The following is a 14,545-nucleotide window of genomic DNA, read 5'->3' as shown; positions in this document are numbered from 1 at the left end:
TGGTTTGTTCTGCTTTCTCGTTCGGTCCACCCCTGCTTCCTCTTGGAGAGAGAACATGTCGGGTAGCTAATTGCTAGAGAACGGTAGTAAGCGTTATGTCGGCTTGAACCAATCTATTCAAAGTTAAGGTAGTTTGGTAAATTCGGCCGTTCATCATAAAACTTGAGTAAGATTCTCACTAGCCATACTTTGCTGTTTGGTTCTTCTGATGTAAGAATCCTGCGGTAAGGGATAGTCGCCTTCACGAGTGGAAGTGCGTTAAAGTATTTAAAATATGCCTTTCATCTACACTGGTAGGCGGAGTCTGGGCGAATTGTGCTTGGCTAAGGGTCTGTTCCGCATTCGAAAGCTCTAATTGGATTTCATTTGCTTTAGAAAAAGGAAAGTTAAATTACTCGTCACTATGTTAAACTTTAACACCTTTGAACCAACCTAAGATCATTTCAAAACTAACTTTGTGGCAGTAAAAGGTATTTACGTTAGAAGTGACCAGTGTCGTTTAGCAAACGCTGGGAAATGTTACCTTTGGCGCCGATTTAAAATTCCTCAGGGTTGCCCATAACCAAGTTTGGAAATAGTGAATTAATTGAAAAAGAAAAGTTAAGAGGGGGAACTCGTGTTCTCTTCGTGTTCCTAAAATTTTGCTTATAACTTTATCTGAATGGTACTAGTAATGGTTCTTGTAGTGTGAAAAAACGAATATATTTCGCCGAAGCACTTTTGTTGTTTACTGGGGTGACCTGCAGTAGATCTTCATTGATGGTCACCCGTTGAAATCTCTTGGCGCGGATAGTAAATTTATTTAACTGCCAAATGCAATTGGCCAAGCGTTGAATAAACTCTGTTGGAAAATCAAAACATGACAAACCTCCAGAATTTTTATGATTACTCGCACTCTCAGGTTAGTGTGATTTGTTGGTATCAAATGAGGTAAAAAAACAAATTTAGGTTTTTTATAGTCCCATTTTAAGTGAAGAACGATTATTAGAAAGGTACGGACGGAAATTAGTTCATTTTATGTTTGTCATAATATTCAAAGCATGTGACTTCAAACGCCTCCATAAACAGCCCGATACCCCGACAAATTTTTATTTTTTAAAAGCATTATAAATTATGAATATCACTCCATAGTCACTCAACCGACGGAATATCAGTTGTCACTTCTGAAGAGATTATCTTAAATGTTTTGACACATTTTCGAAAAACTGTAACATTTGAGCAGACTAGAGCATCTTACGGTAAGCCCAGTGTCAGAAGTCGAACACCGAACATAAAGAGAAAACAAATATTCTCTTGTTTGAGTCGTCGATACTTGGTAGTTCATCTTGCAAAGCGAGATCATATTCTACGAGAAGAATGTTGTCAAGTACAAGCTTCGAAAGAGCAATGATGCTGGCGGTATTTTCTCTTTTCGTACTGTGTGTGACATTTGTTATCAGGAAAGAGTTGCACGAGGAAGGCTCCTTTGAATACCAAGACACAGCACGGGCCAAGAAGGAAATAGACCAATCCTATGAGCTACTGATTGCAAGTTCCGAGCAGGATGATACAAGACGTGAGGTCAAGGATAAGGACTTCAACGCCACCCTGACTAGATAATATCACCGTTCAGTACCACTGGTCACTCGTTCGAAGACTCCGTGAGTGAGAAGGAGATATGTCTGATAGCCAATTCAGAAACGGAAGATTTTCTCGGTTGCTATCCAGAAACAAGTAGAGGAAAAAGGCATTGGATATACGCTAATTACTCTTGATTAGTCTGATTAATTGTTCCAAAGCAAAATAACTGGTACTCTTTTATCTTAGCTTATTTCATGAGACCATAAAAAGTGGAAAAAGCCCCAGGGATAATGTCCGGTTGGTTGAATTCTGTTTGTTCACAAATGTAGGGGAGTAGCAGGTGCGATCACAAGAAGAGTCCGACGAACAGTTTTACAACTTATGGAAAAGAGAAAACCACACAAAACAGTGAAAGATAAAAAGACAACGAGGAGAAAAAAAGCACCGCATATTCAAGCAGGCTTATGAGTCAACCTGCATACAAAATGCCTCAAATTATAGGGTTAACCTTTTTCATGTGATCCATCGATTTGTTTAATTTGCTTTGCTTTAAATGATTGTGGTGATAGTTTTGCATATATTCACTTGGGGTGTAACAGTAGCACCTCTTGTCTTCCGTTTGACCTATGCAGGCCACTGGCCTTCTAATGTATAATCAAAAGGAAACCGCGTATGCTTGATTCGTCGAATTTGCGACTCATTTCCAAGCCCAGATTTGTAATGCCCTTTGACGTTTTACGTTTTTCTGGTTTTGTCCTTTTTATTTTAAAACGAGTTACGTGTGTAGCAAGAGCTTAAGAACTAGGTATGTCTACCAGGATAAATACGGTCACGTTTTGTGTTTAAAAAAAATTAATCTCTTTCTCACAAATTATCATGATAATATCTTTGTTGAATTGTTTCATTGAACAATCGAACTGTACAGAATGTAGTGTAGTAACTACCACCTGAACACTTTAACTTCCATGAGTGACCAAAGAAGAAGTTTTCCTTTCAATGTTGATACATTATTAAGTGACGGGAATACGGAAAAATGTGAATTAGGAAATAATTAGTTGATCCAATACCAAATTCTCGGAACTGACTTAATAAGAATTGTATGGCAGACAGTAAGGAGAATTACTGATGACACCTTGTGGTTGAAAGGGTTAAAGTGTTCTTTCATATGTAGACAATATTGAAGGATCAGGTGAACAATGAAAGTTCTTGTGACTGATAAGGATGTTGGCATTAGAATTAGAGGGACATCAAGGATCCATGGAACAATCCTGATCACAAGCAGAGTGATTTACAACAAAATAACATTTTTTAATTTGTAATATGCTTGGAAAAGTCCAAATCCTTTCTACCAACAACACATTTAAATAATTCTATGTGATGGAATGTCATAATATTAGTATTGTTGCACCAAAATACTAAGATTTGATTACAAATTGTACTAATCAATTCTGGACAATTATGATCATCATAATCCTGTTGTTAAAATCATATTGAAAAGTATTAGACTGATACTCAACTGCATCATACATGATAATCTCACCAAAACAACCCTATTTTAGAAAATAACAAATAAAAACAAAAACAAAAGGGATCAAAATAAAATGCTTGAAAGGATAGGTTCCCTAGCATGAAGTTAATGACAAGATAACTTTTACTTTCCTTCAAAGAAATGTTATCACATCCAAGGTACCAACAACCTCCCTCACCCTACCCCACCCCACCATCTTTAACAGATTTACCATGTACTGAGAATATCATTTTTGCTTGAGTGTAAAACAGAGTTGAAGCCAGTTCAAGGACTACTTATGTCAACCCTGGTGGCCCAAGATCTCTGAAAAATATGTAAGAACATATTAAAGAAAGTAACTACATATTCCCCACAGTGAATTCAAAAGATGTAGATCATCATGCCACAAGTCTAAAAATCAAACGAGCCTACATTCCCCACCCTTCACCCTCCCCAAGCTGTTCTCATATAAAAGGCATATTCACAACAACATTCTCTGATTGATTGATTGATTGATTGTACATTCCATGTACCTAACTGCAACCTAATTTTGGCATTTTGGTGCAGGGTTTTTTTTGTGGGATTTAAATGGGCAAATACAAAAAAGGCATTAGATTTTGTGACTCAAGGGTTCTCAACTCCTCTTAATTTTTCAAAATGTCAACTTTTGATGACTGCATAAAACATACTCTAAGGAATTTGTAAGAATCTAGCCATTCAAATGAAAATGATGGCTACATTTTCTACTTTATATGCAAAATCTTTGCAAATTAATGTCACTTCACGACAGAATATACAAATAGAACTAACTTAATAACTTGTGTATTTGTTGATAGCTATCCTATATGTTTTTTCTTATATTACATGCTGATCATTTTTATCTGTAATTTGAAGTCTATATGTGAGATTAAAATTTGTGGGTTTAAATTAAATTTCGGGATCATTTTGGTTTGCCAGTTTTAAATTTTGTGATTTTTTTTCAGTTGCAAAATTTGCAAAATTAAAAACCCACAAAATTATCAACAAGGTAATTGATTCCACTGATTTGACAACTGTAGGAAACCCTTGAAAAAAACCACTGATGGACTGTATTTCAACATCTTTAAAAATCACAAATTAATTATTAAATGCTAATTTCTTCCAACACTTGACTGACATATTCAGAAGAAACAGTTGTCATCTCTTCTTAAACTGAAATCCACCCTTCTGTCTTTGCTGTGTTTGTGAAGGACTGGGTGGCGTAACTCTTGGACGTTTGAGATCCATTGCTTTGGAGAGTATTGTGTGAATGTCAATATCTGGATAATTCTTAAAACAAGTAAAAAAAGAACTTTAAATTACTGCAAAGTGAAATTTAACCACTAGCATTAAGGTTGTCATGGTGATTCAACTGTGAGTCAAACTGTTAGACTCTGGACAATTAGTAATTAACACCACCAAAAGTTGATAACAGAGAACTTCTACCAGGAGACACAGTGCTATCTAATGAACACTGCAATATCAGAATTAATCTGGTGGGTAGTTTTGACGGTTGGTTAAAAGACAAGAACAGTGGAATTTATATATTTTTTTGTTATTTATTTATTATTGTTTTTTAATACCTGCAGAAGTTTCATAGTTGTAGCAAAATCACCAGCCAGAAGTTGATCCCTTATCACCCTAAAAAAAGTATACACTCATGTTAGTCCTACTCACTTCTTTTAAAATGCACTCAAGATAATGCACACAATTTACAAAAGTTATAGTAACATCATCTGTAAGAATTAACATTGTTTACTTAATTTACTCACATGTGCATTGCACAGCACACATAAATCAGGAAATCAAAACGTTTCTCGTCAGCAAAAAGAGAATCCCACACCCTGATGACATCTGTAATGCAGTTAAACAAAGTAACTTAATTTCAATTGATAATCAGCATATATTAGCACATTTCAGCATAACCTGTAAACAAGTTAAGTGAAAGACAATAAATGTTGAGGTTTCAGACTATTTTTTCTAACTTGAATGTCAAAGGTTACACTTCCTTTATGTGAATGACTAGTTCTGTCATGTTGCACAAGTTTTGTTCAATATATAACTACCAAAAATCTCCAAAATTCACAACCCACATATAGAGTTTACTTGAAGACACTTAGGGAGGTCTCCAGGAGGGAAAGTTCCTAGAAGCAAAATTTGTTAGATTTTATTTCTTGTACCTGGGAGGGCAAATTCCTGAGATAACAGCAATGTTAACCACCTGAAACTGTAAAACTGTGGCCTCATCTGTTGCTCTTCCTGCAATAGATGTATACTTCATAAAAATCACTTAAACCTTCACTAACAGTGCCTTATAGAACATGGAAACCTCTAATCATGGTGGAAGTAGATCATTTCCAAATTTTCCTCCCACTTTCATTGTAAATGAACCTGTCTTCAGCAGACATCTCTATTGTGCTACGTTAAGTCTGTACTACCTCTAGAAAGTTTCATGAGGGATTTGAGTTTCATTTATAATCTAGCATGGTTTTATATTACATTGTTCACTTTTATTTGCTAACTGTTGTAATTAAGCATTATAATTCTAGTTGAACTAAATAGCAAGATGCAAAGAAAACATGTCAAGAAGTTTCACTGTATAGAAAATATTCTCAGAACAAAGAGGAAGAAAAGTTGAGGCAGTTTAACATTTCACTCCTAAATACAGTCCTGTCATTCATTATGATCTTGGTATGGCCACCCTTAGTTCAGCAGACCCACACCCCAGTCTGCCAACTTCTGAGTGAGAGTAAATTTCAAGTTATCATAAAGAATTTGTTCTTGAAATCACAACACTTGGAGGAAGTAAGTAATGGCTGAAAACACAAAGAAATGACATTTCCTACAAAAGCTGTTTCACTGCATTGTGAGTTTAAAAAAGAGGTGTGTTTGAAGGTCTATGCTTGAATATCCTATACTTTGAAGCATAGAAACAGCAAAACATATTTTGTAACAAAGAAAGGTGCTAGTTTTAACATAACTAAAATATCCCCTATTTCATTTTTTTATGTTAAAGAACTAACTCCTGTGATCAGTGGACAAATTTATTAAGTTATAATTACCAGGTATCTGTACAATATGATGTCTCTCTCTTTCAACATGCTTCGAACACTTTTCATCAAGTTTCCTGAAAGGTGGCAGGAATATACTCTTTCTCAATTTAAGATACAATGGAGATAAATTGGAAAAAATCTCTGAAAATACTATTTCAGTATGGATAAATGCTTGTTGCCAACATGTAACAGGCTACTAAACTCACCTATACCACAAGCTGAATCATCCAGAGTCTTGATAAAGTTATCTCGAATCTCTGACATCAGATTCGTAAAGCAGAAGAATGCATCTGCTTCAACATTTTCTGTAAAATGAAAATGCAGAGACAAATAACCTATTAACAACAGTCAATGGCTTAATCATGATTTACTGGTACAGTCAGTAACACATGACTACGATGACATAAACTAATAAATCACTTGACCATTTATTTTCAATCAACTAGTGCCATTAATTTTTGTATGTGGTGTATCTAGTATAAAGAAAAGAAGGTTGCCAAAAGATTGAAAGTCAAAAGTCAATTATTGACAAACCTTGCCATTCTGGGTTGGGATCAGAACAGAAAACATAGTACAGTGGTCCAATTATTTCATTCATACCCTGGGAAAAAGCATAATCCACAACAGCAAATAAACGTTACTTAATAAAAGAACAGGTCCTCATTGTACATTGGGAGTTAATTAATTCTCTAGCCTAATTTCAATGACCTGAACTCTTTCTTACTCAGGCATGAAGAATATTCTGCTCTTACTTCATTCTTTCCTCCTTATACCATATTTCTTTATGAAAACTCTGTTGTAAATAGCCAACTACTAGACTGTAATTGGTCAAAGATTACTTATAGTAGAAGTTGTCAATGAGTTCAGAGGCTTACATTGAACACCGTAAACACTGGGATATTTTTACTTCTCTAATCATTATCAGAAAGAAGCATGTGTTATCATTATGTTTTAATTAATATAGTGTCAAATGTTGTGAAACATTTTCTCACCTGAACATAACCCAACCCAGGATTAAGTTTTGCATAGACATATAATATTCTCTCTACAACCTGAAATTTATAACCATACACCATTAATATGATATCATAATACTTCACTTGAATTGATTTCATTAAACTGTAAATCCTTTTGTAAGAATTGTTGCACATGTAATTGCCCAGAAAAAAGAGCATGTGCTGAATATTGCCATAGAATGACCTATTTTATGAGACTCAAAAAAAAGTTATGATAGTAAGAATAATGGAACGCAAATTATTTCTTTCTCAGAAGGTGTTTTTGTCATGAGTTTAGGAAAAGAAAAATCTAACAAGTCACTGGTAAGCTAGCCAGGCTTAGTGCATTCTGCTGGGAAAGTTTACCCTTGCAAGTAAATTTAGAGAGATGATAAATTTTGACCTTGGTTGTCAAATTAAGGTAGATGTTAAACTTTATTCCACAAGGCCAAGGCAAAGAAAAGACATCTTTTTGGCTCAGTTAGTGAGGCATCCTGCTTCAAAATTGGAAGGTTGGAGCTTCAAATCAATGCCGAAGACTGTGATTGTGATTTTTTTTCCTTGGAATCCTACTCAAGACAACTTTTAAAGGTTTTTATGCAATTTAATCAAACTAAATATATATCTTTTTTATCAGTAACCTTATTATAACTACCACACTTTTGGAGAACTTAAAACATAAAATTCAGCACAAACACGAAGAATACATAAAACTTAATTATCAAGTGCAGGTGTCCTACAGTTACACAGAGCAGAGTTTCGGTTGATTGATACCAACCTTTGAATCTCAACAATACAAAAAAATGGAGTCTTAAAAATACATCATTGTGACATGTATGAAGAAGAACAGTTTGACTAAATTAAAAATGAAGTTCAGTGAAAATAACTCAAGAAACCATCCACAACTGTACATTTGAATGAGCCAAGTGAGCTGGCAATTATCAGTAACAATGTGGGAAACAGGCTTAAAGAAAAGAGCTCCCTTACCTCCCAATGTGCTTCTTCCCCATCTCCAAGAACAAAATATTCCTCTGGGGCTATTTTCCTTGGTGCAGATAACTTAAAACAAGAAAATATACCATCTTTGAAGCAATATTTCAATATAATTGTGGAATCAATATCTAAATTTATCTTAACTCAAAGTAGCAAATAGATCCTGTGTTGTCATGCATCTGTTCAGTAAAAAATCATAATTACATGACATCAAAATGTGGCAAGAACAAAAAAAATCCACACAAGTTGCAGCAGACTCAAAAGATTACCGGAAGATGTAATTTGTTATTTTAGAAATGTAAACTATTTCAGAAGGGATAGTACAATCATATTGAATCCTCATTTATTAATTAAAAATAACTTCTTTGGTAGGCAATAAGAAATTGGTGGTGAAAGGATTATTTAAAAATTAAAGTACATGGCATCAAAGTTTAAATCTTATCGCAGAAAATTATGAATTTTGAATGCTTATATCACCCATCATGTAATAAAACCTGGCCTGTTTCTTCTTACGTTTTTGAGTCCACTTCTGTTGGTATTAACATGAGATGCCTCTAGATGGGTCCGCAAGACACGCTCCCTCAGGGTTTCAAAATCTCTGTCTTCTCCTAATTTATCAGGATATTATATATTGTTGATCAAATAGTATCTTTTACAAATAAAAGCAAATTTAAAGCGACTGAAATGTCCCAACCTATATCATTGTGTAGAAAGCAATTAATTAATTCTGGAAGTGCACAAATAAATTCAAAACTAAATTCTAGCAATAGTCTGTATAGATTATATTTCAGTCAATGTTGTATTAAAACATTTTTTTTTCATGTATTTCTTTGTTTTCTTCAACTGACTGTCAAATATGTGAATTTTCATATATCTAAAATCTTCATTCACTTGGATGTTTATTTGGACCCAATTTATTGACCAGCTCCCAGTTGGCTTGTTAGCTCAATTGGTAGAGCGCTGCACCGGTATCGCAGAGGTCATGGGTTCAAATCCCGTACAGGCCTGAAATTTTTTTCAGGTCCTATTTACAACTACTCGTTTCAGTAGTGTTCTTAGCTGCGAGGATCTCCTAATTTCATGACTGTCAATAGCTTACACCTGGAGGTTTCAGTCCTTCTGACATCACAGCAGAACTGACCAATCAATTTTGAAAACCAGAATTCAACATTTGACCTAGAAAGTACTCTCCTATAGATATCAAGGACTTCTCTAAAATTACTCAATCATTTTTTGTTTGCTTTGTGCTGACAGCCTTCCTCTTATTGCCTTATGTTTGATTGTTTCTTTGTTTCTTTGCCCATGTTTTTAGAAATATGCTGGATTAAACCCTTTAAAGTTAAAAAAGGCTCTCTCTTACCAGTTGTGACTTTCTTGTTAGGATACTTTGTTGCTATTTGAAAAAAGGAAATATCTGGACACAGCCTTCTGTAACAGCAGTGATGAAAAAAAAATAAAGGGATCACTCAAAGAGTAAACAAACCAGTGTCCCTATCTCCATAGCTGGTTTAAATGCAACTCACAAGCTCCATCCCTATACTTACTTTCCTAGGAAAAAAAATCTGTCAACTGAGAACTTTTAAATCAATGCTGTGAGTATTGCATATTGTTATTAAAACAGTCAATTTGCCCTTTGGCTGACAATACTCAGAGCATTGTTACAGTTTAGCTCTAAGATGTTTTTCCCTTGTATTTTCACCAATTGTATCTCTAACGAGACATACTAGTAACATGACTGTAATCATTCAGTAATCAATGGATGGTTTATAAATGATAACCAATTAATGTTTCACAAACATTTAGACATTGATGAGTCACTAATATTATCAGTTAGATATTAGGATTGTTGAATGTTCTGAAATCTAGGAAAAATAAAATAAATCATTAACTTATTTGAACTAATCTCAGCAACAGAACTCCACTTCATGAACTGGTTCATTTGCAGCACTTTTGATTGCCCCTTCCTTACCTCATATCAATTTATTATAGTCATGCCTACCTCGACAAAAGGAGACATGTATTTGCAGCAGAGCTCAACAAAGTTCACCTAATACCTTTATAAAGTGATAAATTCCATATGAGATTCAGGATGAACTAATTCATACCTTCTGGACCAGACTGGTTTGACATTACCCTCTACTTTGATAGAAGTTTCTGTTCCAATTAAAATGATTAATATATATACTATATTACATATAGCCCCTTGGATTCTCCAAATTTATAGCACACCAGCCAATTGCAGATAATTTGAGCTAGAATTTCTTTACCAGTTAATCAAGACCTTGTTTTTTTTCTGATCAATCAATGCTTGAAAAAATTTTTAAAATACCTGCAATCCTTATCAATTTGCAATAGCACTTCATTGTCTTTAAAAAAGGCAAGCCACTGACTGTCAGGATTTGGATTCAAAGGCTACAAATTAAAACAAAAACATCCTCAATCATAACCATTACAATTTCCACAAATGCGAATGGTGCACTAACCCCTTAATTTTTCACTAATTAATTTGTAGAGTTGTAATCGGACAGTGTAATTGTAAAGTTGGCTGTAATCGGACAGTTGAAGCAGCCAACTTAGGCCACTCGGCTAAATCTGCCAATCACAGAACTGATCACAATAACCAAAGCAACCACCACTTATCTTCAGAAAAACTGGGGAATTTCCAAAATGGAGGAACTTTTAAATTTAGACATTGTTTCCCCTGGAGGAATTTGTTCAAAGGTTTTTTTTTCAGAAATTGTAATGGTTATGATTAGTTGGTCACAGGACTATGTCTTGTCCAATTCTGTCTGTTATCATACTCATGATTAACAAATTGGACTCCCACTTTGTGGTTTCCTGATTTTGTTAATCACTTGTAGAACTTAACACAGAATTAGATGGCACAAAGTCCTGTTTCCATTATTAACAAATGAAGTGAATAGTGTAAGTCAGTCAGCTGGTGTGCAAACATCTTGAATTGCACACTGAATGATCAACAAATCAGACAAGAAGTTTTTCTCAACCACATAAGGTGATCAGTTCTGTGTATGTACTATGTGTGAGACTGGTAACAAGAAACATAGCAACCATGCAAGTCTCTTAAAAATGTCTACTCAACCTCATTTTAAAACTGCTGGCAAATTTTTTCAAAACATGGATAAGTCTCCATTTTGAAAACTTTTTCAAGAGTTCCTCCTGAGTATATATCACAAAAAAGAGTCAGTGATCGGTTTTCCCAGCCATTTGATATTTCTGGGAAACCTGTGTCTATGTGACTGACTGTCTGGATGACTGTGGAACAGCACTGTTCTGACTGTGGGGACTTAGATCTTGGAACTTAGCAAAAAATATGTATCATGTTCAGATCCACTCGGGACAGATATTATTGATAAAGCAAGTGATCAAATGAAAAAAAGACCCCAATTAATTTTCATGAATTTTACACAGAACTTGAACACACTGATCAGTGAGTTTTCAAGATAATAAGATTAAAATTTTCATGTTTCATCAAATGTGGCAGCATAAACACCATTATCATTATTATGCTCATTAGCAACAAAAGAGACATACACAATGTCAAACCAGAAGGAAAAACAACTAAAAAAATTCACTGAACTACAGAGCTCTAGTTCATATGCATGAGTGATTTAAATATGCTTAGGGAGAGGAACACAATTAAAAAAACTGTTGCATACACGTCCCTTTCCTAATCATGATCATTATGTTTTTCATCATCATCATGTTTTTTGAGGGGTGTGGGAGGGGAAGAGTTTTATAAAAGGCTTCTCCTTTACAGGGATAGTATGGTATAAAAAAAGGATTGTATTGCTTAAAGAATATAATTTCAGCTAGGTCTCTTACATGATCAACATCAAATTCCTTGGAATCTTTTCCAGACTTAGTTCCTTTACATTGTTCAATGATAATTTCTTCAACAAACTGTTTGTAAGTGGATCTGAAAATAAAATTGTTTATCAGAATGAGCTAAAGGATTTGGGCCAGGTTATTCAAAAAACATGATTAACCTGACCCAGGGTTAGTGTAAATTTATTTAGTTTAAAAGCTTTGCAAGGGCATTTTTCTTTTATAATCTTTTTCTGTTAGTTTCTAATGTCATATTGAGATAAACCTCAACAAAATCTTACATATAGCTCTTGAACATGCTCTTCTACATGAGAAATTAGAGCCAAGTTTAACTTTAAATCCTAGATTACCAGTAGCCCCCTTTCCAACAACCTGGCCCAGCTGTATAACAAACATGTAAGCAGATAGTGTGACAAGGACTTGACATATCTCAATCTAGGAAAAAGCACTTTATGCTACATTCCTGTCCATAGAGATTTCATTCATAATAATATTGGTAACAAAATAGCCAGCTAACCTCTGTCTTTTGAGTGTCTCAGGCCAGAGATCCTTTTCTGGAGGAAGGTAACCTAAAAGGAGCTTCAATGGTAAAACAAAACATTGAATTTCAATTCATTTACTAAAGCACTTGATAAGCATATTTCACAATTAGTTGTCAGGCCAAAAAAATTCTAAGGTGCTGTAAAATTCTAATAGTAAAATTTCAACATGGCACAGGGGAAAAAAATCTCCAATCATCAGCCTGTCCCAGCTATCTATGCTTTGATCTTGGAAGAATGGAACATCAAAAGTACTTGTCCCACTGGAAAATAACAATTTAGGGGACAATTTTTTCAACTGAGTTCCGGGTTGCCCAGGCATCTCTTGATGTTGTAAACTAAACTGGTTTTCCACAACTCTCTGTTTCTTTTTGCTTTAAATTAAAGTCAAACACAAACATAATTACTATGTAGCTTAAGAGCACTGGAGAGTGACACTAGTGATCACACTTCCATGTGAATCACCTAACAACTGCATGAAATAAACTCAGTTCACATGCTTCATTTCACCGTCAGTGTACTCATTTCACTGTCAGCGTACTCAATGTTAGCAAGTTTACTTGACCTACAAAATGTCAGCAGTAAAAGAGAATCTGAACCCCCAAAGATACAAAAACAGCAGTGAAAAAGTAAAAAGATATGAAGGTCGAACTCAGAAATTCTTGCTGCCATGGAAAAAGGACTTCCCTGCATTGATATGTTCTGTGCTGTGTGCTGAAAATATCCAACAACAGCATAACTGGAGTTGGTCAATAACTTGTACTGTCCTTTTTGTATGTTATATATTCACAAATACTGACTTTTTTCACTTAGTTGAGAAGAAGAACTATAGAATTCAAAAGAATTCCTTTGAAATTTATACATCACCTTAGAATGTAACTTCTAAATATCCATCTCACATCTTATTATTACATTGCAATTATAACATCTCAAAGAAATGGAACATTGTCAAATCTTATTGCACATGAAGCATGTGAAAGAATCGTGGTCTGTTTGTTGAAAATAGTGTTAAAATGTGCATGGTTTCACCTTTAAGAGGTAACACTCTCATCAGAGGTGAAAGTTAAAGTACTTAAAGGTGAATCAATCTTGGGACTTAGACAACTGCCCCTTAAAACAGGATGACTACTTAATATGGTGCCACTTATTGTAGCTTCAAGTAGGTTCAACTGTAACAAAGGAAAGTGCATTGCAAGCTATGAGTTCTTCAAAGTTGAACTCCCAGTATCCATCTTCCTTATGGTATGCTTCTTGGGTTCCTCTTCTCCACTTTTCAATTTCATGTCCAAGTTCAGTAACTCGTAATATACAGACCAATAAAAAGAAGGAAATAAATTAAGAGTAGTCTCCCTATAAAAACGTTATCTAACCCTAACCCTAACCCTAATGCAATAAGGCCATCGAAAAGCTGATGGTTGAGAATATGAATAATTTTTACTGCCAAAGGTTTCCAAGGTAATCCACAAATTGTTAGAATAGCTGATGAGTTGATCGAAGCCACGCAAATTTCGCGTGAGTCCATCATCAAACTTCACTGCTCACCTTCCAACACACCGATCGAATTCCAGATCCATCAGGAATTCCTGCAAAATAGAGATAGGAGATTGACACATCTAATCAGGATAAGTTACAGATAATGTGATGTGACCACAACACTCATCATGATAAATAGGAATTATTCACAACACACCGCTAAAGCAAAGTCTTCGGAGATGTTTAAGATCAATCTCTTTCGCAGCGAGAGCGGACTTGAACTCAGACAACCTTAAATGTGACAAAAATAAATGTCGCTCATTTAATCAACACGACTTTTTGGAAATGAAACAAACTTAGAAGAGATTCCGAAATCACCTCTGCTTGAACGCCATTTTGAATTTAAGCCCGCGAATATTTCGATAATAAAATGCCACTCAAGTTCATTCAAGTATCCAATCAAAGCCATTCTTAAGTTTATTAATCGGCCAATCAAAAAAAGAGCCATGTGAACACGTGCTACTCTTGAAGAAGAAGCGTGTCTCTCCCTTCCGCATCTCT

The 14,545-nt window shown here is 34.8% G+C and overlaps 1 protein-coding gene across 1 annotated transcript; it reads right to left on the bottom strand.

The window, feature by feature from the left end:
* Positions 1 to 2,847: 2,847 nt before the first annotated feature.
* LOC113672590 (TBC1 domain family member 13) lies at positions 2,848 to 14,536 on the bottom strand. The gene is made up of 17 exons (XM_027188896.2): positions 14,363 to 14,536; positions 14,202 to 14,275; positions 14,054 to 14,094; positions 12,490 to 12,551; positions 11,970 to 12,063; positions 10,456 to 10,538; positions 9,487 to 9,554; positions 8,640 to 8,734; positions 8,121 to 8,192; positions 7,131 to 7,190; positions 6,673 to 6,739; positions 6,345 to 6,443; positions 6,148 to 6,212; positions 5,266 to 5,344; positions 4,858 to 4,939; positions 4,669 to 4,726; positions 2,848 to 4,375 (listed from the first exon to the last, which is right to left on the bottom strand). Exons 1-17 carry the CDS (start codon positions 14,377 to 14,379, stop codon positions 4,244 to 4,246), a joined length of 1,248 nt encoding a protein of 415 aa, XP_027044697.1. The 5' UTR covers positions 14,380 to 14,536; the 3' UTR covers positions 2,848 to 4,243.
* Positions 14,537 to 14,545: the final 9 nt, after the last annotated feature.

The sequence above is a fragment of the Pocillopora damicornis genome, chromosome 4 (genome assembly GCF_964200805.1).
Source record: "Pocillopora damicornis chromosome 4, jaPocDami1.2, whole genome shotgun sequence".
Classification (NCBI taxonomy): domain Eukaryota; kingdom Metazoa; phylum Cnidaria; class Anthozoa; order Scleractinia; family Pocilloporidae; genus Pocillopora; species Pocillopora damicornis.
The sequence above is the reverse complement of the archived record's forward strand: the minus strand, read 5'-3'. Positions and strand labels throughout refer to the sequence as shown.